Source organism: Chiloscyllium plagiosum, unplaced genomic scaffold, assembly GCF_037043375.1.
Source record: "Chiloscyllium plagiosum isolate Xiang-an unplaced genomic scaffold, Cpla_swu_hap1 HiC_scaffold_23, whole genome shotgun sequence".
NCBI classification, from domain to species: domain Eukaryota; kingdom Metazoa; phylum Chordata; class Chondrichthyes; order Orectolobiformes; family Hemiscylliidae; genus Chiloscyllium; species Chiloscyllium plagiosum.
The window spans coordinates 64,231,255-64,257,813 of NW_028270161.1; the positions used below are offsets into that span (position 1 = coordinate 64,231,255).

At 49.6% G+C, this 26,559-nt stretch overlaps 2 protein-coding genes across 2 annotated transcripts in view; one reads left to right on the top strand and one right to left on the bottom strand.

The window, feature by feature from the left end:
- Nucleotides 1–12,163: 12,163 nt before the first annotated feature.
- LOC122546137 (putative G protein-coupled receptor 139) lies at nucleotides 12,164–12,988 on the bottom strand. Its single transcript, XM_043684955.2, has one exon. The coding sequence runs from the start codon at nucleotides 12,986–12,988 to the stop codon at nucleotides 12,164–12,166; it is 825 nt and encodes a 274-aa protein (XP_043540890.2).
- Nucleotides 12,989–13,049: 61 nt separating this feature from the next.
- LOC148145913 (uncharacterized) overlaps nucleotides 13,050–26,559 on the top strand; it is a 29,599-nt gene continuing 16,089 nt past the window's right edge. Inside the window, exon 1 of the mRNA XM_087999753.1 lies at nucleotides 13,050–13,082. Coding sequence (XP_087855879.1) covers nucleotides 13,050–13,082 — 33 coding nt within the window. The remainder of the gene's footprint in view (nucleotides 13,083–26,559) is intronic.

Genomic DNA, 26,559 nt, shown 5'->3' on the forward strand with positions numbered 1-26,559 from the left:
CTGAAATCTTGTGGTCTTCTTCAGCAAATCTGTTAATAGTGCTACTACGCTGCTAATGTTTGGAACAAACTTCCAGGAAAATCCCAAAAATTGAAGCACTTCTTTCTTCGAGGTTGGTTTTTGTCCTTGTGTTTTTTTCCTCAATGGCTTTTGTCCTTATATTCCTTCAGGTTAACCTTCCATATCCGATGTCATGTCCCAAAAACGTCACCTCTGTGTGTTTAAGTTTATTACCAGGGTTTGCTTCTCTTAATCATTCAAAGAGCTCTGCCAACTGTACCATGTGATCTCTCATGACTCACTAAGGATCACTACATCACCCAGAGAAACTGCACAGTTTGTTAATCCAGCCACAACTCTGTTCATGACCATTTCTTTGGAATGTGGGCTGGTTCTTTCTTCATTCCGAAGGACATCACTTTGAAGTGATATAGCCCATTTGAGGTTACAAATGCAGCAACTTCTTTCACTTTCTCTGATAAATGCACCTGCCAATAACCGCACTGTAAGTCCAACTTTGTGATGCAACTTGGCTTGGATAATTTTCTCTATGCTGTCCTCCAGACTTTGTACTGGGTATGACTGATTTTGTTACGGTGATTACCTTCCAATAATCCACATAAAATTATTGAGTCCCGTCAGATTTGGGAACTAACACGATCAGCAAACTCCACTCACTGACTCGGTTCGATGATATCTTTGTTGAGCATCACCTCCACTTCCTTCTGGACCAGTCTGGCTTTGAAAGGATTAAGTCTGTCATTTTGTTAATTTTATCAGAACAGCATTCACTATGTCCAACTCATGCACAATTGCATTAGTTCTCCCCATCTTATTCCTGCATATACAGAGATGTACAGCACAGAAGCAGACCGTTCAGTCCAACTCATCCTTGCCGACCGATATCCCAGTGTTGTTGTGGTTCTGTTTGCCGAGCTGGGAATTTGTGTTGCAGACGTTTCGTGCCCTGTCTAGGTGACATCCTCAGTACTTGGGAGCATCCAGTGAAGCACTTCTGTGATGTTTCCTCCGGCATTTATAGTGGTTTGAATCTGCCGCTTCCGGTTGTCAGTTCCAGCTGTCCGCTGCAGTGGTCGGTATATTGGGTCCAGGTCGATGTGCTTATTGATTGAATCAGTGGATGAGTGCCATGCCTCTAGGAATTCCCTGGCTGTTCTCTGTTTGGCTTGTCCTATAATAGTAGTGTTGTCCCAGTCGAATTCATGTTGCTTGTCATCTGTGTGTGTGGCTACTAAGGATAACTGGTCGTGTCGTTTCATGGTTAGTTGGTGTTCATGGATGCGGATCGTTAGCTGTCTTCCCGTTTGTCCTATGTAGTGTTTTGTGCAGTCCTTGCATGGGATTTTGTACACTACATTGGTTTTGCTCATGCTGGGTATCGGGTCCTTCGTCCTGGTGAGTTGTTGTCTGAGGGTGGCTGTTGGTTTGTGTGCCGTTATGAGTCCTAGTGGTCACAGTAGTCTGCCTGTCAGTTCGGAAATGCTCTTGATGTATGGTAGTGTGGCTAGTCCTTTGGGTTGTGGCATGTCCTCGTTCCGTTGTCTTTCTCTTAGGCATCTGTTAATGAAATTGCGGGGGTATCCGTTTTTGGCGAATACATTGTAGAGGTGTTCTTCTGCAGTTCTGGTGTTGTGGCCCTTTTGAACAGTGTCTTGATGCAGCTTTGTTTGTGTGTGTTGGGGTGGTTGCTTTCGTAGTTCAGAACTTGGTCTGTGTGTGTGGCTTTCCTGTATACCTTAGTGGTGAATTCTCCGTTCGGTGTTCTCTGTACCATCACGTCTAGGAATGGGAGTTGGTTGTCCTTTTCTTCCTCTCTAGTGAATTGGATTCCTGTGAGTGTGGCGTTGATGATCCGGTGTGTTTTCTCTATTTCTGTGTTTTTAATGATTACAAAGGTGTCATCCACATATCTGACCCAGAGTTTGGGTTGAATTTGCGGTAAGACTGTTTGTTCTAATCTTTGCATTACCGCTTCTGCTTTGAGTCCAGAGATGGGTGAGCCCATGGGTGTTCCGTTGATTTGTTCATATATTTGGTTGTTGAATGTGAAGTGTGTTGTGAGGCACAGGTCCAGTAGTTTGAGTATGCCGTCTTTGTTGATAGGTTCAACGTCCTGTTGTCTGTTCTGTATGTCCAGCAGGTTGGCTATTGTTTCTCTGGCTAGGGTTTTGTCGATAGAGGTGAACAGTGCTGTTACATCGAATGAGACCATGGTTTCTTCCTTGTCTATGTGTATATTTCTGATGATGTCCAAGAATTCCTGTGTTGATTGTATGGAGTGTCTGGATCCGCAGATCAGGTGTTTCAGTTTCTGTTGTAGTTCTTTAGCCAGTTTGTGTGATGGTGTCCCTGGTAGTGATACTATGGGTCTGAGTGGGATGTCTGGTTTGTGCACTTTAGGTAGTCCATAGAATCTGGACAAAGAATGAAGGACCCAATACCCAGCATGAGCAAAACCAATGTAGTGTACAAAATCCCATGCAAGGACTGCACAAAACACTACATAGGACACACAGGAAGACAGCTAACGATCTGCATCCATGAACATCAACTAGCCACGAAACGACATGACCAGCTATCAATAGACAATAGACAATAGGTGCAGGAGTAGGCCATTCTGCCCTTCGAGCCTGCACCACCATTCAATATGATCATGGCTGATCATCCTTAATCAGTATCCTGTTGCTGCCTTATCTCCATAACCCTTGATTCCACTATCCTTGAGAGCTCTATCCAACTCTTTCTTAAATGAATCCAGAGACTGGGCCTCCACTGCCCTCTGGGGCAGAGCATTCCACACAGCCACCACTCTCTGGGTGAAGTTTCTCCTCATCTCTGTCCTAAATGGTCTACCCTGTATTTTTAAGCTGTGTCCTCTGGTTCGGCACTCACCCATCAGCGGAAACATGTTTCCTGCTGCCAGAGTGTCCAATCCTTTAATAATCTTATATGTCTCAATCAGATCCCCTCTCAGTCTTCTAAACTCAAGGGTATACAAGCCCAGTCGCTTCAGTCTTTCAGTGTAAGGTAATCCCGCCACTCTAGGAATTGACCTCGTGAACCTATGCTGCACTTCCTCAATAGCCAGAATGTCTTTCCTCAAATTTGGAGACCAGAACTGCACACAATACTCCAGGTGTGGTCTCACCAGGGCCCTGTACAGCTGCAGAAGCACCTCTTTGCTTCTTTACTCAATTCCTCTTGTTATGAAGTCCAGCATGCTATTAGCCTTCTTCACTACCTGCTGTACCTGCATGCTTGCCTTCATTGACTGGTGTACAAGAACACCCAGATCTCTCTGTACTGCCCCTTTACCTAAATTGATTCCATTGAGGTAGTAATCTGCCTTCCTGTTCTTGCCACCAAAGTGGATAACCATACATTTATCCACATTAAACTGCATCTGCCATGCATCTGCCCACTCACCTAACTTGTCCAGGTCACCCTGTAATCTCCTAACATCCTCATCACATTTCACCCTGCCACCCAGCTTTGTATCATCAGCAAATTTGCTAATGTTATTGCTGATACCATCTTCTATATCATTAACATATATTGTAAAAAGCTGCAGTCCCAGCACAGATCCCTGCGGTACCCCACTGGTCACTGCCTGCCATTCCGAAATGGAGCCGTTTATCACTACCCTTTGTTTCCTATTAGCCAACCAATTTTCAACCCAATCTAGTACTTTGCCCCCAATACCATGTGCCCTAATTTTACTCACTAACCTCCTGTGTGGGACTTTATCAAAAGCTTTCTGAAAGTCAGGTACACTACAGCTACTGGATCTCCCTCGTCCATCTTCAGAGTTACATCCTCAAAAAATTCAAGAAGATTAGTCAAGCATGATTTCCCCTTCATAAATCCATGCTGACTCTGACCTATCCTGTTACTACTATCCAGATGTGTCGTAATTTCATCCTTTATAATAGACTCCAGCATCTTTCCCACCACTGAGGTCAGACTAACTGGTCTATAATTTCCTGCTTTCTCTCTCCCACCTTTCTTAAAAAGTGGCATAACATTAGCCACCCTCCAATCCTCAGGAACCGACCCTGAATCTATCGAACTCTGGAAAATAATCATCAACGCATCCACGATTTCCCGAGCCACCTCCTTCAGTACCCTGGGATGTAGACCATCAGGCCTCGGGGACTTATCAACCTTCAGACCTAACAGTCTCTCCAACACCAAATCCTGGCAAATATAAATTCCCTTAAGTTCAGGTCCTTCAGCCACTGTTACCTCAGGGAGATTGCTTGTATCTTCCCCAGTGAACACAGATCTGAAGTACCCATTTAATTCTTCTGCCATTTCTTTGTTCCACGTAATATATTCCCCTGTTTCTGTCTTCAAGGGCCCAATTTTAGTCCTAACCATTTTTTTGCCTTGCACATACCTAAAAAAACTTTTACTATCCTTCTTTATATTATTGGCCAGTTTACCTTCGTACCTCATTTTTCCTCTGCGTATTTCCTTTAGTAATCCTCTGTTGTTCTTTAAAAGCTTCCCAGCCCTCCATTTTCCCACTTATCTTAGCTATGTTATACTTTTTTTCTTTTACCTTTATATGTTTCTTAACTGCCCTCGTCAGCCACAGCCACCCATGCCTCCTTCTGGGATCTTTCTTCCTTTTTGGAATGAACTGATCCTGCATCTTCTGCATTATACCCAGAAATATCCGCCATTGTTCCTCCACGGTCATCCCTGCTAAGGTATTGCACCATTGAACTTTGGCCAGCTCCTCCCTCATAGCTCCATAGTTCCCTTTATTCAACAGAAGTACTGTCACTTCCCACTGTACCCTCTCCCTCTCAAATTGCAGATTGAAGCTTAATGTATTATGGTCACTACTTCCCAATGGCTCCTTCACTTCGAGGTCTCTGACCAATTCTGGTTCATTGCACAATACCAGATCCAGAATTGCCTTCTCCCTGGTGGGCTCCAGCACCAGCTGCTCTAAGAATCCATCTCTGAGGCACTCCACAAAGTCTCTTTCTTGAGGTCCAATACCATCCTGATTCTCCCAGTCTACCTGCATGTTAAAATCCCCCATAACAACTGTAGTAACATCTTTGCGACAGGCCAATTTCAGCTCCTGATTCAACTTACATCCAACATCCAGACTACTGTTTGGGGGCCTGTAGATGACTCCCAAGAGGGCCTTTTTACCCTTAGTATTTCGAAGCTCTATCCACACTGACTCTACATCCCCTGACTCTAGGTCCCCCCGCGCAAGGGACTGAATATCCTCCCTTACCAACAAGGCCACCCCACCCCCTCTGCCCGTCTGTCTGTCCTTACAATAGCACGTGTAGCCTTGAATATTCATTTCCCAGGCCCTGTCCATTTGAAGCCATGTCTCAGTTATCCCCACAATATCGTATCTGCCAATTTCCAAAAGAGCCTCAAGCTCGTCCATCTTATGTCTAATGCTTCGTGCATTCATGTATAATATTTTTAATTTGTTACTGCTCTCACCCTTCCCATCAACCCTTATTTCACTCAACCTTACAGCATGATGCCTTTCCGAGTTTTCTACCTCATTGATACAGTTGTCTTTCTTGACTTCTCTTGTTCTAACTTTCCCTTCAATTTCCTTCTTAAACATCCAGTTTGTCCCCTCCCCCCTCCCCCCCCCCCCCGCTACTTAGTTTAAACGTAGCAGTGTTGCAGTAGCAAACCTGCCTGCCAGAATGCTGGTCCCTAACCTACTAAGGTGCAAACCGTCTCTCTTGTAGAATTTATGCTTACCACAAAACATACCCCAGTGATCCAAGAACTTAAATCCTTGCTTCCTGCACCAGTTCCCCAACCACACGTTCAAGTCCATTATCTTCCTGTTTCTGGTCTCACCAGCCCGAGGAACTGGAAGCAAACCGGAGATAACCACCTTGGACATCCTGCTTTTCAGCCTTCTTCCTAGTTCTCCGAAGTCCCGCTGTAGTATGTTCCTCACCTTCTTCCCAACATCATTACTGCCGACATGTACCACCACCTCTGGCTCTTCACCCTCATCCTTGAGAATTTCCTGCACTCTGTCCGCGATGTCTTTCACCCTGGCATCAGGAAGGCAACACACCATCCTTAAATCCCGCCTGCTGCCACAAAAACCCCGGTCAGTTCCTCTCACTATGGAGTCCCCATTACCACGGCTCTGTGCGATGTCCGACTCTTCCGCTCTGCCTCTGAGCCAACCTTTGATTGACAGACCTGGCCACCTTGCAAACTGGCAGTGTCATCAGTCTCTACTGTTTCCAAAAGATTCAACTTGTTCCTGACAGGTACTTCCCCCGGGGTCTCTTGCACCTGTCTCCTCTCTGCCTTCCTCATCATCTGCTCTCTTCTGGCATGATTGGTGTAATAACCTTGCTGAAGGTTATCCTTAGTAGCCTCACACACAGATCACAAGCAACATGAGTTTGACTGGGACAACACTACTATTATAGGACAAGCCAAACAGAGAACAGCCAGGGAATTCCTAGAGGCATGGCACTCATCCACAGATTCAATCAATAAGCATATCGACCTGGACCCAATATACCGGCCACTGCAGCGGACAGCTGGAACTGACAACCGGAAGCGGCAGATTCAAACCACTATAAATGCCGGAGGAAAGATCACAGAAGCGCTTCACAGGAGGCTCCCAAGTACTGAGGATGTCACCTAGACAGGGGATGAAACGTCTGCAACACAAATTCCCAGCTCGGCGAACAGAACCACAACAACGAGCACCCGAGCCACAAATCTTCTCCCAAACTTTGAATATCCCAATGTAATTTAGTCCCACCTGCCAGCACCCAGCCCATATCCCTCCAAACCCTTCCTATTCATTTCCCCATCCAGATGCCTTTTTATTGTTGTGATTGTACCAGCCTCCACCTCTTCCTCTGGCAGCTCATTCCGTACCACCGTCTGCATGAAAATGTTGCCCCTTAGGTCTCTTTTATTTCTTTCCCCTCTCACCCTAAACCTATGCCCTCTAGTTCTGGACTCCCCCACCCCAGGGAAAAGACTTTGTCTCTTTACCCTGTCCATGCCCCTCATGATTTTATAAACCTCTATAAGGTCATCCCTCAGCCTCCAAAGGTTCGGGGAAATCAGTTTATTCAGCATCTCCCTGTAGTTCAAACCATCCAACTTCCTTGTAAATCTTTTCTGAACCCTTTCAAGATTAAGACCATAAGACCATAAGACATAGGAGTGGAAGTAAGGCCATTCGGCCCATCGAGTCCACTCCGCCATTCAATCATGGATGATGGGCATTTCAACTCCACTTACCCGCATTCTCCCTGTAGCCCTTAATTCCTTGAGACATCAAGAATTTATCAATCTCTGCCTTGAAGACATTTAGCGTCCCGGCCTCCACTGCACTCCGCGGCAATGAATTCCACAGGCCCACCACTCTCTGGCTGAAGAAATGTCTCTGCATTTCTGTTCTGAATTGACCCCCTCTAATTCTAATGCTGTGTCCACGGGTCCTAATCTCCTCGCCTAACAGAAACAATTTCCTAGCATCCACCCTTTCCAAGCCATGTATTATCTTGTAAGTTTCTATTAGATCTCCCCTTAATCTTCTAAACTCCAATGAATACAATCCCAGGATCCTCAGCCGTTCCTCATATGTTAGACCTATCATTCCAGGGATCATCCGTGTGAATCTCCGCTGGACATGCTCCAGTGCCAGTATGTCCTTCCTGAGGTGTGGGGACCAAAACTGGACACAGTACTCCAAATGAGGCCTAACCAGAGCTTTATAAAGTCTCAGGAGCACATCACTGCTTTTATATTCCAACCCTCTTGAGATAAATGACAACATTGCATTTGCTTTCTTAATTACAGACTCAACCTGCATGTTTACCTTCAGAGAATCCTCGACTAGCACTCCCAGACTCCTTTGTACTTTGGCTTTATGAATTTTCTCACCGTTTAGAAAGTAGTCCATGCTTGTATTCTTTTTTCCAAAGTGCAAGACCTCGCATTTGCTCGCATTGAATTCCAACAGCCATTTCCTGGACCACTCTTCCAAACTGTCTAGATCCTTCTGCAGCCTCCCCACTTCCTCAGTACTACCTGCCTGTCCACCTAACTTCATATCAAGGGCAAACTTCGCTAGAATGCCCCCAACATCCTTCACAACATCCTTCCAATAGGAAGGAGACCAAAATTGCACACAATATTCCAAAAGTGGTCTAACCAATGTCCTGTACAACCGCAACATGACCTCCCAACTCTTGTACTCAGTGCTCTGACCAATAAAGGAAAACATACCAAACGCATTCTTCACCATCCTATCTATCTGTGAATCCACTTTCAAGGAGTTATGAACCTGCACTCCAAGGTCTTAGCAAGTTTTGAGAAGACTTGAGAACCCACTGTGAAAAGGAACTGGAAATGACATCATCTTAGGAAATGGTGTCACCACAGGAAATGACATCACCAACCCAAAGAAACCTACACATATAAATAGAAAGCAGGAATCATCAGCAGTGCTTCGCACGAAGGCTCACTGAGGATGTTACTTAGTATGGTGATGAAGCATCTGAAAATGAACCTTTCAGCTCAGCGAGCAAACCTACATCCAGAACTCCAAGGTCTCTTTGTTCAGCAACATGCCCAGGACCTTACCATTCAGTGTATAAGGCCTGCTAAGTCTTGCTTTCCCAAAATGCAGCACCTCACATTTAACTGAATAAAACTCCATCTGCCATTCTTCACCCCTCTGATCAAGATCCTCTTGCAATCTATAGTGACCCTCTTCACTGTTCACTACATCTCCAATTTTGGTGTCATCTGCAAACTTACTAACTGTACCTCTTATGCTTGCACCCAAGATGCCTACATCCAGATCATTTATAAAAATAACAAGCCTTAGTGGACCCAAAACAGATCTTTGTGGTACACGGTTAGTAACTGAATTCCAGGATGGACATTTCCCATCAACCACCACTCTCTGTCATCTTTCAGCTAGCCAATTCCTGATCCAAACCGCTAAATCACCCGCAATCCCATGCCTCCGTATTTTCTGCAATAGCCAACAGTGAGGAACCTTATTAAACATCTTACTGAAATCCATATACACCACATCAACTGCTTTACCCTCATCCACCTGTATGGTCACCTTCTCAAGGAACTCAATAATTTTTATGAGGCACAATCTACCCTTCACAAAACCGTGTTGACTATCCCAAATCAAATTATTCCTCTCTGAATGATTATAAATCCTATCCCTTACAACCTTTCCAACAGTTTACCCACAACCAAAGTAAAACTCACTGGTCTATAGTTTCCAGGATTGTCTCTACTCCCCTTTTTGAACAGGGGAACCACATTTGCTGTCCTCCGGTCTTCTGGCACTATTCCTGGAGACAATGACAACATAAAGAACAAAGCCAAAGGGTCTACAATCTGCCAGGATAAATCGAATCCGGCCCAAGGGACTTATCTATTTTCACACTTTCCAGAATTGCTAACACCGCCTCCTTATGAATGAACCTCAGTCCCATCTAGTCTAATAGCCTGTATCTCAGTATTCTCTTTTCTTTTTCCAGTGTGAATACTGACAAAAACTTATTCATTTAGTGTCTCTCCTATCTCCATGCAGAACTTTCCACTTCTATCCTTGACTGGCCCTCATCTTACTTCATCATTGTTTTATTCCTGACATACCTATAGAAAGCTTTAGGGTTCTCCTTGATCCCACTCACCAAAGACATCTCATGATCACTCCTGGCTCTTCTTAGCTCTCTCTTTACTTTTCCTGGAGAACATGTGACTCTCAACTGCCCGACTGAGCCTTCACACTCACCCCCTCAAAAGTCTCCTTCTTCCTCTTGACAAGAGATTCAACTTCTTTAGTAAACCATGGCTCCCTCGCTTGACCACTCCCTCCCTGCCTGACCGGTACATACTTATCACGGACTCACAGTAGCTGGTCCTTGAATAAACTCCACATTTCAATTAAGCCACAGTTTCCTTCCCCATTCTGTGCATCCTATATCTTGCCTAATCACATCAAAATTGCCTTTCCCCTAGCTATAACTCCTGCCCTGTGGTACATACCTGTCCCTTCCCACCGCTAAAGTAAACATAACCGAATTGCAGTCACAATTACCAAAGTGCTCACCTACCTCCAAACCTAACACCTGGCCGGGTTCATTACCCAGTTCCAAATCTAGTGTGGCCTCACCCCTTGTTGGTCTTCTACATACTGTGTCAGGAAACCATCCTGTACACATTGGACAAAAACTGACCCATCTAAGTTACTCAAACTACAGCATTTCCAGTCAATATTCCCATAACAACTACCCTGTTACTTTCGTTCCTATTCAGAATCATCTTTGCAGATAAGGGAGCTTGATTCCACAATTTGATTCTTCACCCCATGACAGGGAATGTCTGATAAGATTGCATTGTAGTGGCAGCCTATTGGAATTGGACAGGGTGAAAACAATGACTGCAGATGCTGGAAACCAGAGTCTAGATTAGAGTAGTGCTGGAAAAGCACAGCAGTTCAGGCAGCATCCAAGGAGCAGGAAAATCGACTCTTCGGGCAAAAGCCCTTTATCAGGAATACAGGCAGAGAGCCTGAAGCGTGGAGAGATAAGTGAGAGAGGGTGGGGGTGGGGAGAAAGTAGCAGAGAGTACAATAGGTTAGTGGGGGAGGGGATGAAGGTGATAGGTCGGGGGCAGGGGGAGGGTGGAGTGGATTGGTGGAAAAGAAGATAGGCATTTCGGACAGGTCATGGGGACAGTGCGGAGCTGGAAGGTTGGAACTGGGGTGAGGTGGGAGAAGGGGAAATGAGGAAACTGTTGAAGTCCACATTGATGCCCTGGGGTTGAAGTGTTCCGAGGCGGAAGATGAGGCATTCTTCCTCCAGGCGTCTGGTGGTGAGGGAGCGGCGGTGAAGGAGGCCCAGGACCTCGATGTCCTCGGCAGAGTGGGAGGGGGAATTGAAATGTTGGGCCACAGGGCGGTGTAGTTGATTGGTGCGAGTGTCCCAAAGATGTTCCCTAAAGCGCTCTGCAAGGAGGCGTCCAGTCTCCCCGATGTAGAGGAGACCGCATCGGGAGCAACGGATACAATAAATGATATTGGTGGATATGCAGGTAAAACTTTGATGGATGTGGAAGGCTCCTTTAGGGCCTTGGATGGAGGTGAGGGAGGAGGCGTGGGCACAGGTTTTGCAATTCCTGCGGTGGCAAGGGAAGGTGCCAGGAAGGGAGGGTGGGTTGTAGGGAGGCGTGGACCTGACCAGGTAGTTACAGAGGGAACGGTCTTTGTAGAAGGCAGAAAGGGGTGGGGAGGGAAATATATCCCTGGTGGTGGTGTCTTTTTGGAGGTGGCGGAAATGTCGGCGGATGATTTGGTTTATGCGAAGGTTGGTAGGGTGGAAGGTGAGCACCAGGGGCGTTCTGTCCTTGTTACGGTTGGAGGGGTGGGGTCTGAGGGCGGAGGTGCGGGATGTGGACAAGATGCGTTGGAGGGCATTTTTAACCACGTGGGAAGGGAAATTGCGGTCTCTAATGAAGGAGGCCATCTGGTGTGTTCTGTGGTGGAACTGGTCCTCCTGGGAGCAGATACGGCAGAGGCGGAGGAATTGGGAATACGGGATGGCATTTTTGCAAGAGGTAGGGTGGGAAGAGGTGTAATCCAGGTAGCTGTGGGAGTCGGTGGGTTTGTAAAAAATATCAATGTCAAGTCGGTCGTCATTAATGGAGATGGAGAGGTCCAGGAAGGGGAGGGAGGTGTCAGAGATGGTCCAGAAATTGGACAGCATGATGCTGAAAAATAGAGAGCCCAGCCATTAACAAATTTCGCAGTAAAACATTTTCTGATGAACTATTCTATTTAATTTCATCAGAACCCTCCAAAGGATTTTGTTTTGATGGAGACTTACAGAAAGTTCCAAGCTGATGGAATTTCCGACCAGGTAATTTCTAATTCCCCAGAACATTCCTTTGGATAGTGCTACGATGGGGAATCTGCAGGTTTCCAGCCAACTCTGTCCCTGCGCTGGGATAAGGACTCCCTGTCAGGACTGTGACAGAGTATTCCCCAAATGTGTGCAGCTCCAACAAATATTCAGGAAGCTTGACCCCATCGAGGACAAAGCAGTCCACTTGGTTTCACTGAGGAGCTTTATTTATTCATAATGCGAGGAATGTGCGTAACCAGGTATTTCACTGCATGACGGATTTTCGCTCTGAACCGAGACAATGTTACTGCATAAATAAATGTGTTTGTGCAACAACTTAAATTCTGCAGCATGTAACCAACTGTACTGAAGTCATATAGAAAAGGCGGGTAATCAGCAGTACTGATTCCTCGGATGGCATAATACAAGAAAGCAACAACAGCGATTAACCACAGGAGGATGAAGCTCCCAGAAATAGTGAAGAGCAAAATCCCAGCCTTCCTTCTGCTCTCCATCTCTGGGTCTCTGGGATTGTCTCCTTTGCTCTCACCCTTCAGCCTCTTCCAGACTCGACTGCTCTCGAAAATGTGTCTGACTGTCAGAGCATTGAGTAACAGGATGAAAGTGAATGGCAAAAACGGAGTTAAAACTGTATCAAGCCAATCTAATGCCACCCACCAAGTCTCAGTGTAGTAGTTTGTCTTTGTTATACAGTCGAATGGCACATTGTTGATTATCCTCAGCAACTCAATCGAAAAATAGAAGGGGATATTTTTGAAACAGAACAGGTTGCAGGTTGTTGCTAGAACCACAGTCGCAGTTTTTGCAGTACAATATTTTGTTCTCAGCTTCTGACAACAAACAGTTATATATCGGTCAAAGGTGAACATGACTGTGAACCAGACAGAGCAGTCTCTAGTTGTGCGTAGCAGGACCTCAATGACACTACACACAGGAGTAATGTTCAGGAAAGACAGCCCATAATAATAATAGCGAAATCTTGTTAGTATAACATAAGAGATAATGACCATCAGATCAGCAGCTGCCATCCCCACCAGATAGCGAGTAGTGCAAGGAGAAACACCACACTTTCCTTGGGAAAGGGTTCCAATGGCCAGAGAATTAACTGTGGGAGACAAATGGGTGAAGACACATTGAGTTACACATCAGAAATTCCCCCTTGATGTTTCACAGAGCAACAGTAGGATTTTACCATCAAATATCTGGGCACTGTGAGAGTGGAAGTGTTCTGGGTCGAGTGAGCTTGAATCTTGAGATTTTTATATCTACCTCAGATTGCCATCCAGCCTAACCACTCCAGAGACTACACAGTTTGAACACAGACTGAGCTCAAACATCCTCCTAGGAGAGCAGAAGGAAGTCTGTGAGATTTACACTGTAAATCTACACATCTGTACATAACAAACATCTCGACATGGAGGGATCAGGAGGGCAATCTGTCAAGATTCCAATCTCCTGACCAGCGACAATGAGGAGGACAGAATTCCCACAGGGATGGTAGTTTGATGAAGCTTTACAAACCAAAATTGGACACATATCCCTCAATTCCTTTTGTCTCGTTTAACTGACCAAACTGTTGAGAATCTACCGCCCTTCGTGGCAGAGAGTTCCAAACCTCTCCCACCCCTTTGTATGTAGTAATACTCCGTAAAATCTCTCCTGAATCCTCTGGCCCTAATCTACAGACTCTGCTTCTTCATTCCAGAATCTTCAGCCAATGGAAATATTTTTATCCTTTCCTGTCTTATTTTGTTAATATCTTGTAGAATTTCAGTCAGATCATCCCTTAAGCTTCAATCTCCTGAAGCAACCAGGCCTCATTTGTATTAAAAAAGAAACACAAGTTGCTCAGCAGGTCTATCAGCATCTGAGAGAGAAAGCAGAGTTAACGTTTGGGTCCTGTGACTATTCCACGGATCTAACTTGCTTGACCTCTCCTCATGCCTTTAAACTGTATGAAACTGGAACAGCTGAAACAGAAAGTGCTGCAGCAGCAGTGATGTTGGGAGTCTCTGACAGTGGAGAATTTTACTGAGAATGCTGCTCAGTGAATTGCTGTCATTGTTTTGATATCTGCATAATGCAGAGCAGTCAGTCAGCTGCAGATGTTATTGTTCAATAGTTAAATGCAGAGAGCAGATACACAGCAGATTAAGACAAGTTCAGTTGTCATAATGCCATACCAGGGATGCCAGTAAAAGCAAGGATGGTGTAGAACACTTTCTCCACCAGTTGAATTGGTTGAAGTATTTTTTCTGTGTGACGTGATCTCTCTCTTCAGGCAGGTGACAAACTCCTTGTTTGAAACTCTGAGCTGACGTATTCCCAGAGACACTGCCTTATGCTGTGTGGAAGCTCAACTTTCTCGTTTTCTGTAAATGAACAAACTAATTACAATAACAAGTTTAATCCCAATTATGGAGGAGCGTTGCTGCTCAGTACATCAAAATGAAATAATAAAAACAGAATTTGGAATCTGCTGGGAATAACATAATCCACTTAAACACCAAGCAGTTCATCCCGAGATCACAAATTATTTCAACCAATGTTGCATTGAGACCGTTTATTCCAAATGTGAAAACACGTCTCAGAGCTGTCCTTCTGTACTCGAGAGTAGGAGCTGCCCTCTTTAAACAAGAACATTTCACTCACTCCATCAGTACAGAGCTCCCTCAGTACTGACCCTCCATCAGTGCAGAGCTCCCTCAGTACTGACCCTCCATCAGTGCAGAGCTCGCTGAGTACTGACCCTCCATCAGTACAGAGCTCCCTCAGTACTGACCCTCCATCAGTGCAGAGCTCCCTGAGTACAGACCCTCCATCAGTACAGAGCTCCCTCAGTACTGACCCTCCATCAGTACAGAGCTCCCTCAGTACTGACCCTCCATCAGTACAGAGCTCCCTCAGTACTGACCCTCCATCAGTGCAGAGCTCCCTCAGTACTGACCCTCCATCAGTACAGAGGTCCCTCAGTAGCAACCCTCCATTAGTGCAGAGCTCCCTCAGTACTGACCCTCCATCAGTACAGAGCTCCCTCAGTAGCGACCCTCCATTAGTGCAGAGATCACTCAGTACTGACCCTCCATCAGTGCAGAGCTCCCTCAGTGCTGACCCTCCATCAGTGCAGAGCTCCCTCAGTACTGACCCTCCATCAGTACAGAGCTCCCTCAGTACTGACCCTCCATCAGTGCAGAGCTCCCTGAGTACTGACCCTCCATCAGTACAGAGCTCCCACAGTACTGACCCTCCATCAGTACAGAGCTCCCTCAGTACTGACCCTCCATCAGTGCAGAGCTCCCTCAGTACTGACCCTCCATCAGGACAGAGCTCCCTCAGTACTGACCCACCATCAGTACAGAGCTCCCTCAGTACTGACCCTCCATCAGTACAGAGCTCCCTCAGTACTGACCCTCCATCAGTACAGAGCTCCCTCAGTACTGACCCTCCATCAGTGCAGAGCTCGCTCAGTACTGACCCTCCATCAGTGCAGAGCTCCCTGAGTACAGACCCTCCATCAGTACAGAGCTCCCTCAGTACTGACCCTCCATCAGTGCAGAGCTCCCTCAGTACTGACCCTCCATCAGTACAGAGCTCCCTCAGTACTGACCCTCCATTAGTGCAGAGCTCCCTCAGTACTGACCCTTCATCAGTGCAGAGCTCCCTCAGTACTGACCCTCCATCAGTACAGAGCTCCCTCAGTACTGACCCTCCATCAGTGCAGAGCTCCCTCAGTACTGACCCTCCATCAGGACAGAGCTCCCTCAGTACTGACCCACCATCAGTACAGAGCTCCCTCAGTACTGACCCTCCATCAGTACAGAGCTCCCTCAGTACTGACCCTCCATCAGTACAGAGCTCCCTCAGTACTGACCCTCCATCAGTGCAGAGCTCGCTCAGTACTGACCCTCCATCAGTACAGAGCTCCCTCAGTAATGACCCTCCATCAGTGCAGAGCTCCCTGAGTACAGACCCTCCATCAGTACAGAGCTCCCACAGTACTGACCCTCCATCAGTACAGAGCTCCCTCAGTAATGACCCTCCATCAGTGCAGAGCTCCCTGAGTACAGACCCTCCATCAGTACAGAGCTCCCTCAGTACTGACCCTCCATCAGTACAGAGCTCCCTCAGTACTGACCCTCCATCAGTGCAGAGCTCCCTGAGTACTGACCATCCATCAGTACAGAGCACCCTCAGTACTGACCCTCCATCAGTGCAGAGCTCACTGACTACTGACCCTCCATCAGTACAGAGCTCCCTCAGTACTGACCCTCCATCAGTACAGAGCTCCCTCAGCACTGACCCTCCATCAGTGCAGAGCTCCCTCAGTACTGACGCTCCATCAGTACAGAGCTCCCTCTGTACTGACCCTCCATCAGTGCAGAGCTCCCTCAGAACTGACCCGCCATCAGTACAGAGCTCCCTCAGTACTGACCCTCCATCAGTACAGAGCTCCCTCAGTACTGACCCTCCATCAGTGCAGAGCTCCCTCAGTACTGACCCTCCATCAATACAGAGCTCCCTCAGTACTGACCCTCCATCAGTGCAGAGCTCCCTCAGTACTGACCCTCCATCAGTACAGAGCACCCTCAGTACTGACCCTCCATCAATACAGAGCTCCCTCAGTACTGACCCTCCATCAATACAGAGCTCCCTCAGTACTGACCCTCCATCAGTACAGAGCTCCCTCAGTACTGACCCACCATCAGTACAGAGCTCCCTCAGTACTGACCCTCCATCAGTACAGAGCTCCCTCAGTACTGACCCGCCATCAGTCGAGAGCTCCCTCAGTACTGACCCTCCATCAGTGCAGAGCTCCCTCAGTACTGACCCTACATCAGTACAGAACTCCCTCAGTAATGACCGTCCATCAGTGCAGAGCTCCCTGAGTACAGACCCTCCATCAGTACAGAGCTCCCTCAGTACTAACCCTCCATCAGTACAGAGCTCCCTCAGTAATGACCCTCCATCAGTGCAGAGCTCCCTGAGTACTGACCCTCCATCAGTACAGAGCACCCTCAGTACTGACCCTCCATCAGTGCAGAGCTCCCTGAGTACTGACCCTCCATCAGTACAGAGCTCCCTCAGTACTGACCCTCCATCAGTACAGAGCTCCCTCAGTACTGACCCTCCATCAGTGCAGAGCTCCCTCAGTACTGACCCTCCATCAGTACAGAGCTCCCTCAGTCCTGACCCTCCATCAGTGCAGAGCTCCCGCAGTAGTGACCCTCCATCAGTGCAGAGCTCCCTCAGTACTGACCCTCCATCAGTACAGAGCTCCCTCAGTAATGACCCTCCATCAGTGCAGAGCTCCCTGAGTACTGACCCTCCATCAGTACAGAGCTACCTCAGTACTGACCCTCCATCAGTACAGAGCTCCCTCAGTACTGACCCTCCATCAGTGCAGAGCTCCCTCAGTACTGACCCTCCATCAGTGCAGAGCTCCCTCAGTACTGACCCTCCATCAGTACAGAGCTCCCTCAGTACTGACCCTCCATCAGTGCAGAGCTCCCTCAGTACTGACCTTCCATCAGTACAGACCTCCCTCAGTATTGACCCTCCATCAGTGCAGAGCTCCCTCAGTACTGACCCTCCATCAGTACAGAGCTCCCTCAGTACTGACCCTCCATCAGTACAGAGCTCCCTCAGTACTGACCCTCCATCAGTGCAGAGCTCCCTCAGAACTGACCCTCCATCAATACAGAGATCCCTCAGTACTGACCCTGCATCAGTGCAGAGCTCCCTCAGTACTGACCCTCCATCAGTACCGAGCACCCTCAGTACTGACACTCCATCAATACAGAGCTCCCTCAGTACTGACCCTCCATCAATACAGAGTTCCCTCAGTACTGACCCTCCATCAGTGCAGAGCTCCCTCAGTACTGACCCTCCGTCAGTGCAGAGCTCCCTCAGTACTGACCCTCCATCAGTACAGAGCTCCCTCAGTACTGACCCTCCATCAGTGCAGAGCTCCCTCAGTACTGACCCTCCATCAGTACACAGCTCCCTCAGTACTGACCCTCCATCAGTGCAGAGATCCCTCAGTACTGACCCTCCATCAGTACAGAGCTCCCTCAGTACTGACCCTCCATCAGTACAGAGCTCCCTCAGTACTGACCCTCCATCAGTGCAGAGCTCCCTCAGTACTGACCCTCCATCAATACAGAGCTCCATCAGTACTGACCCTCCATCAGTGCAGAGCTCCCTCAGTACTGACCCTCCATCAGTACAGAGCACCCTCAGTACTGACCCTCCATCAATACAGAGCTCCCTCAGTACTGACCCTCAATCAATACAGAGCTCCCTCGGTACTGACCCTCCATCAGTGCAGAGCTCCCTCAGTACTGACCCTCCATCAGTACAGAGCTCCCTCAGTACTGACCCTCCATCAGTACAGAGCTCCCTCAGTACTGACCCTCCATCAGTGCAGAGCTCCCTCAGTACTGACCCTCCATCAGTACAGAGCTCCCTCAGTACTGACCCTCCATCAGTGCAGAACTCCCTCAGTACTGACCCACCATCAGTACAGAGCTCCCTCAGTACTGACCCTCCATCAGTGCAGAGCTCCCTCAGTACTGACCCTCCATCAGTACAGAGCTGCCTCAGTACTGACCCTCCATCAGTACAGAGCTCCCTCAGTACTGACGCTCCATCAGTGCAGAGCTCCCTCAGTCCTGACCCTCCATCAGTGCAGAGCTCCCTCAGTTGTGACCCTCCATCAGTGCAGAGCTCCCTCAGTACTGACCCTCCATCAGTACAGAGCTCCCTCAGTAATGACCCTCCATCAGTGCAGAGCTCCCTCAGTACTGACCCTCCATCAGTACAGAGCTCCCTCAGTACTGACCCTCCATCAGTACAGAGCTCCCTCAGTACTGACCCTCCATAGTGCAGAGCTCCCTCAGAACTGACCCTCCATCAGTACAGAGCTCCCTCAGTACTGACCCTCCATCAGTGCAGAGCTCCCTCAGTACTGACCCACCATCAGTACAGAGCTCCCTCAGTACTGACCCTCCATCAGTGCAGAGCTCCGTCAGTACTGACCCTCCATCAGTACAGAGCTGCCTCAGTACTGACCCTCCATCAGTACAGAGCTCCCTCAGTACTGACCCTCCATCCGTACAGAGCACCCTCAGTACTGACCCTCCATCAATAGAGAGCTCCCTCAGTACTGACCCTCCATCAATACAGAGCTCCCTCAGTACTGACCCTCCATCAGTGCAGAGCTCCCTCAGTACTGACCCTACATCAGTACAGAGCTCCCTCACTACTGACCCTCCATCAGTACAGAGCTCCATCAGTACTGACCCTCGATCAGGGCAGAGCTCCCTCAGTACTGACCCTCCATCAGTACAGAGCTCCCTTAGTACTGACCCTCCATCAGTGCAGAGCTCCCTCAGTACTGACCCTCCATCCATACAGAGCTCCCTCAGTACGGACCCTCCATCAGTACAGAGCTCCCTCAGTACTGACCCTTCATCAGTGCAGAGCTCCCTCAGTACTGACCCTCCATCAGTACAGAGCTCCCTCAGTACTGACCCTACATCAGTGCAGAGCTCGCTCAGTACTGACCCTCCATCAGTACAGAGCTCCCTCAGTAATGACTCTCCATCAGTGCAGAGCTCCCTGAGTACAGACCCTCCATCAGTACAGAGCTCCCTCAGTACTGACCCTCCATCAGTACAGAGCTCCCTCAGTACTGACCCTCCATCAGTGCAGAGCTCCCTGAGTACTGACCCTCCATCAGTACAGAGCTCCCTCAGTCCTGACCCACCATCAGTGCAGAGCTCCCTCAGTACTGACCCTCCATCAGTACAGAGCTCCCTCAGTACTGACCCTTCATCAGTGCAGAGCTCCCTCAGTACTGACCCTCCATCAGTACAGAGCTCCCTCAGTACTGACACTCCATCAGTGCAGAGCTCCCTCAGTACTGACCCTCCATCAGTACAGAGCTCCCTCAGTACTGACCCACCATCAGTACAGAGCTCCCTCAGTACTGACCCTCCATCAGTACAGAGCTCCCTCAGTACTGACCCTCCATCAGTACAGAGCTCCCTCAGTACTGACCCTCCATCAGTGCAGCGCTCGCTCAGTACTGACCCTCCATCAGTACAGAGCTCCCTCAGTAATGACCCTCCATCAGTGCAGAGCTCCTTGAGTTCAGACTCTCCATCAGTACAGAGCTCCCTCAGTACTGACCCTCCATCAGTACAGAGCTCCCTCAGTAATGACCCTACATCAGTGCAGAGCTCCCTGAGTACTGACCATCCATCAGTACAGAGCACTCTCAGTACTGACCCTCCATCAGTGCAGAGCTCCCTCAGTACTGACCCTCCATCAATACAGAGCTCCCTCAGTACTGACCCTCCATCAGTGCAGAGCTCCCTCAGTACTGACCCTCCATCAGTGCAGAGCTCCCTCAGTCCTGACCCTCCATCAGTGCAGAGCTCCCTCAGTAGTGACCCTCCATCAGTGCAGAGCTCTCTCAGTACTGACCCTCCATCAGTACAGAGCTCCCTCAGTAATGACCCTCCGTCAGTGCAGAGCTCCCTGAGTACTGACCCTCCATCAGTACAGAGCTCCCTCAGTACTGACCCTCCATCAGTACAGAGCTCCCTCAGTACTGACCCTCCATCAGTGCAGAGCTCCCTCAGTACTGACCCTCCATCAGCACAGAGCTCCCTCTGTACTGACCCTCCATCAGTGCAGAGCTCCCTCAGAACTGACCCTCCATCAGTACAGAGCTCCCTCAGTACTGACCCTCCAACAGTACAGAGCTCCCTCAGTACTGACCCTCCATCAGTGCAGAGCTCCCTCAGTACTGTCCCTCCATCAATACAGAGCTCCCTCAGTACTGACCCTCCATCAGTACAGAGCACCCTCAGTACTGACCCTCCATCAATACAGTGCTCCCTCAGTACTGAACCTCCATCAATACAGAGCTCCCTCAGTACTGACCCTCCATCAGTACAGAGCTCCCTCAGTACTGACCCACCATCAGTACAGAGCTCCCTCAGTACTGACCCTCCATCAGTACAGAGCTCCCTCAGTACTGACCCGCCATCAGTAGAGAGCTCCCTCAGTACTGACCCTCCATCAGTGCAGAGCTCCCTCAGTACTGACCCTACATCAGTACAGAACTCCCTCAGTAATGACCGTCCATCAGTGCAGAGCTCCCTGAGTACAGACCCTCCATCAGTACAGAGCTCCCTCAGGAATGACCCTCCATCAGTGCAGAGCTCCCTCAGTACTGACCCTCCATCAGTACAGAGCTCCCTCAGTAATGACCCTCCATCAGTGCAGAGCTCCCTGAGTACTGACCCTCCATCAGTACAGAGCACCCTCAGTACTGACCATCCATCAGTGCAGAGCTCCCTGAGTACTGACCCTCCATCAGTAGAGAGCTCCCTCAGTACTGACCCTCCATCAGTACAGAGCTCACTCAGTACTGACCCTCCATCAGTGCAGAGCTCCCTCAGTACTGACCCTCCATCAGTGCAGAGCTCCCTCAGTCCTGACCCTCCATCAGTGCAGAGCTCCCTCAGTAGTGACCCTCCATCAGTGCAGAGCTCCCTCAGTACTGACCCTCCATCAGTACAGAGCTCCCTCAGTAATGACCCTCCATCAGTGCAGAGCTCCCTGAGTACTGACCCTCCATCAGTAGAGAGCTCCCTCAGTACTGACCCTCCATCAGTACAGAGCTCCCTCAGTACTGACCTTCCATCAGTGCAGAGCTCCCTCAGTACTGACCCTCCATCAGTGCAGAGCTCCCTCAGTACTGACCCTCCATCAGTACAGAGCACCCTCAGTACTGACCCTCCATCAGTACAGAGCTCCCTCAGTCCTGACCCTCCATCAGTGCAGAGCTCCCTCAGAACTGACCCTCCATCAATACAGAGATCCCTCAGTACTGACCCTGCATCAGTGCAGAGCTCCCTCAGTACTGACCCTCCATCAGTACAGAGCACCCTCAGTACTGACCCTCCATCAATACAGAGCTCCCTCAGTACTGACCCTCCATCAATACAGAGTTCCCTCAGTACAGACCCTCCATCAGTGCAGAGCTCCCTCAGTACTGACCCTCCATCAGTGCAGAGCTCCCTCAGTACTGACCCTCCATCAGTACAGAGCTCCCTCAGTACTGACCCTCCATCAGTGCAGAGCTCCCTCAGTACTGACCCTCCATCAGTACACAGCTCCCTCAGTACTGACACTCCATCAGTGCAGAGATCCCTCAGTACTGACCCTCCATCAGTACAGAGCTCCCTCATTACTGACCCTCCATTAGTACAGAGCTCCCTCAGTACTGACCCTCCATCAGTGCAGAGCTCCCTCAGTACTGACCCTCCATCAATACAGAGCTCCATCAGTACTGACCCTCCATCAGTGCAGAGCTCCCTCAGTACTGACCCTCCATCAGTACAGAGCACCCTCAGTACTGACCCTCCATCTATACAGAGCTCCCTCAGTACTGACCCTCAATCAATACAGAGCTCCCTCAGTACTGACCCTCCATCAGTGCAGACTCCCTCAGTACTGACCCTCCATCAGTACAGAGCTCCCTCAGTACTGACCCACCATCAATACAGAGCTCCCTCAGTACTGACCCTCCATCAGTACAGAGCTCCCTCAGTACTGACCCTCCATCAGTACAGAGCTCCCTCAGTACTGACCCTCCATCAGTGCAGAGCTCCCTCAGTACTGACCATCCATCAGTTCAGAGCTCCCTCAGTAATGACCCTCCATCAGTGCAGAGCTCCCTGAGTACAGACCCTCCATCACTACAGAGCTCCCTCAGTACTGACCCTCCATCAGTACAGAGCTCCCTCAGTACTGACCCTCCATCAGTGCAGAGCTCCCTGAGTACTGACCCTCCATCATTACAGAGCACCCTCAGTACTGACCCTCCATCAGTGCAGAGCTCCCTCAGTACTGACCCTCCATCAGTACAGAGCTCCCTCAGTACTGACCCTCCATCAGTACAGAGCTCCCTCAGTACTGACCATCCATCAGTGCAGAGCTCCCTCAGTCCTGACCCTCCGTCAGTGCAGAGCTCCCTCAGTAGTGACCCTCCATCAGTGCAGAGCTCCCTCAGTACTGACCCTCCATCAGTACAGAGCTCCCTCAGTAATGACCCTCCATCAGTGCAGAGCTCCCTCAGTACTGACCCTCCAACAGTACAGAGCTCCCTCAGTACTGACCCTCCATCAGTACAGAGCTCCCTCAGTACTGACCCTCCATCAGTGCAGAGCTCCCTCAGTACTGACCCTCCATCAGTGCAGAGCTCCCTCAGTACTGACCCTCCATCAGTACAGAGCTCCCTCAGTACTGACCCTCCATCAGTGCAGAGCTCCCTCAGTACTGACCCACCATCAGTACAGAGCTCCCTCAGTACTGACCCTCCATCAGTGCAGAGCTCCCTCAGTACTGACCCTCCATCTGTACAGAGCTGCCTCAGTACTGACCCTCCATCAGTACAGAGCTCCCTCAGTACTGACCCTCCATCCGTACAGAGCACCCTCAGTACTGACCCTCCATCAATATAGAGCTCCCTCAGTACTGACCCTCCATCAATACAGAGCTCCCTCAGTACTGACCCTCCATCAGTGCAGAGCTCCCTCAGTACTGACCCTCCATCAGTACAGAGCTCCCTCAGTACTGACCCACCATCAGTACAGAGCTCCCTCAGTACTGACCCTCCATCAGTACAGAGCTCCCTCAGTACTGACCCTCCATCAGTACAGAGCTCCCTCAGTACTGACCCTCCATCAGTGCAGCGCTCGCTCAGTACTGACCCTCCATCAGTACAGAGCTCCCTCAGTAATGACCCTCCATCAGTGCAGAGCTCCTTGAGTTCAGACTCTCCATCAGTACAGAGCTCCCTCAGTACTGACCCTCCATCAGTACAGAGCTCCCTCAGTAATGACCCTCCATCAGTGCAGAGCTCCCTGAGTACTGACCATCCATCAGTACAGAGCACTCTCAGTACTGACCCTCCATCAGTGCAGAGCTCCCTCAGTACTGACCCTCCATCAATACAGAGCTCCCTCAGTACTGACCCTCCATCAGTGCAGAGCTCCCTCAGTACTGACCCTCCATCAGTGCAGAGCTCCCTCAGTCCTGACCCTCCATCAGTGCAGAGCTCCCTCAGTAGTGACCCTCCATCAGTGCAGAGCTCTCTCAGTACTGACCCTCCATCAGTACAGAGCTCCCTCAGTAATGACCCTCCGTCAGTGCAGAGCTCCCTGAGTACTGACCCTCCATCAGTACAGAGCTCCCTCAGTACTGACCCTCCATCAGTACAGAGCTCCCTCAGTACTGACCCTCCATCAGTGCAGAGCTCCCTCAGTACTGACCCTCCATCAGCACAGAGCTCCCTCTGTACTGACCCTCCATCAGTGCAGAGCTCCCTCAGAACTGACCCTCCATCAGTACAGAGCTCCCTCAGTACTGACCCTCCAACAGTACAGAGCTCCCTCAGTACTGACCCTCCATCAGTGCAGAGCTCCCTCAGTACTGTCCCTCCATCAATACAGAGCTCCCTCAGTACTGACCCTCCATCAGTACAGAGCACCCTCAGTACTGACCCTCCATCAATACAGTGCTCCCTCAGTACTGAACCTCCATCAATACAGAGCTCCCTCAGTACTGACCCTCCATCAGTACAGAGCTCCCTCAGTACTGACCCACCATCAGTACAGAGCTCCCTCAGTACTGACCCTCCATCAGTACAGAGCTCCCTCAGTACTGACCCGCCATCAGTAGAGAGCTCCCTCAGTACTGACCCTCCATCAGTGCAGAGCTCCCTCAGTACTGACCCTACATCAGTACAGAACTCCCTCAGTAATGACCGTCCATCAGTGCAGAGCTCCCTGAGTACAGACCCTCCATCAGTACAGAGCTCCCTCAGGAATGACCCTCCATCAGTGCAGAGCTCCCTCAGTACTGACCCTCCATCAGTACAGAGCTCCCTCAGTAATGACCCTCCATCAGTGCAGAGCTCCCTGAGTACTGACCCTCCATCAGTACAGAGCACCCTCAGTACTGACCATCCATCAGTGCAGAGCTCCCTGAGTACTGACCCTCCATCAGTAGAGAGCTCCCTCAGTACTGACCCTCCATCAGTACAGAGCTCACTCAGTACTGACCCTCCATCAGTGCAGAGCTCCCTCAGTACTGACCCTCCATCAGTGCAGAGCTCCCTCAGTCCTGACCCTCCATCAGTGCAGAGCTCCCTCAGTAGTGACCCTCCATCAGTGCAGAGCTCCCTCAGTACTGACCCTCCATCAGTACAGAGCTCCCTCAGTAATGACCCTCCATCAGTGCAGAGCTCCCTGAGTACTGACCCTCCATCAGTAGAGAGCTCCCTCAGTACTGACCCTCCATCAGTACAGAGCTCCCTCAGTACTGACCTTCCATCAGTGCAGAGCTCCCTCAGTACTGACCCTCCATCAGTGCAGAGCTCCCTCAGTACTGACCCTCCATCAGTACAGAGCACCCTCAGTACTGACCCTCCATCAGTACAGAGCTCCCTCAGTCCTGACCCTCCATCAGTGCAGAGCTCCCTCAGAACTGACCCTCCATCAATACAGAGATCCCTCAGTACTGACCCTGCATCAGTGCAGAGCTCCCTCAGTACTGACCCTCCATCAGTACAGAGCACCCTCAGTACTGACCCTCCATCAATACAGAGCTCCCTCAGTACTGACCCTCCATCAATACAGAGTTCCCTCAGTACAGACCCTCCATCAGTGCAGAGCTCCCTCAGTACTGACCCTCCATCAGTGCAGAGCTCCCTCAGTACTGACCCTCCATCAGTACAGAGCTCCCTCAGTACTGACCCTCCATCAGTGCAGAGCTCCCTCAGTACTGACCCTCCATCAGTACACAGCTCCCTCAGTACTGACACTCCATCAGTGCAGAGATCCCTCAGTACTGACCCTCCATCAGTACAGAGCTCCCTCATTACTGACCCTCCATTAGTACAGAGCTCCCTCAGTACTGACCCTCCATCAGTGCAGAGCTCCCTCAGTACTGACCCTCCATCAATACAGAGCTCCATCAGTACTGACCCTCCATCAGTGCAGAGCTCCCTCAGTACTGACCCTCCATCAGTACAGAGCACCCTCAGTACTGACCCTCCATCTATACAGAGCTCCCTCAGTACTGACCCTCAATCAATACAGAGCTCCCTCAGTACTGACCCTCCATCAGTGCAGACTCCCTCAGTACTGACCCTCCATCAGTACAGAGCTCCCTCAGTACTGACCCACCATCAATACAGAGCTCCCTCAGTACTGACCCTCCATCAGTACAGAGCTCCCTCAGTACTGACCCTCCATCAGTACAGAGCTCCCTCAGTACTGACCCTCCATCAGTGCAGAGCTCCCTCAGTACTGACCATCCATCAGTTCAGAGCTCCCTCAGTAATGACCCTCCATCAGTGCAGAGCTCCCTGAGTACAGACCCTCCATCACTACAGAGCTCCCTCAGTACTGACCCTCCATCAGTACAGAGCTCCCTCAGTACTGACCCTCCATCAGTGCAGAGCTCCCTGAGTACTGACCCTCCATCATTACAGAGCACCCTCAGTACTGACCCTCCA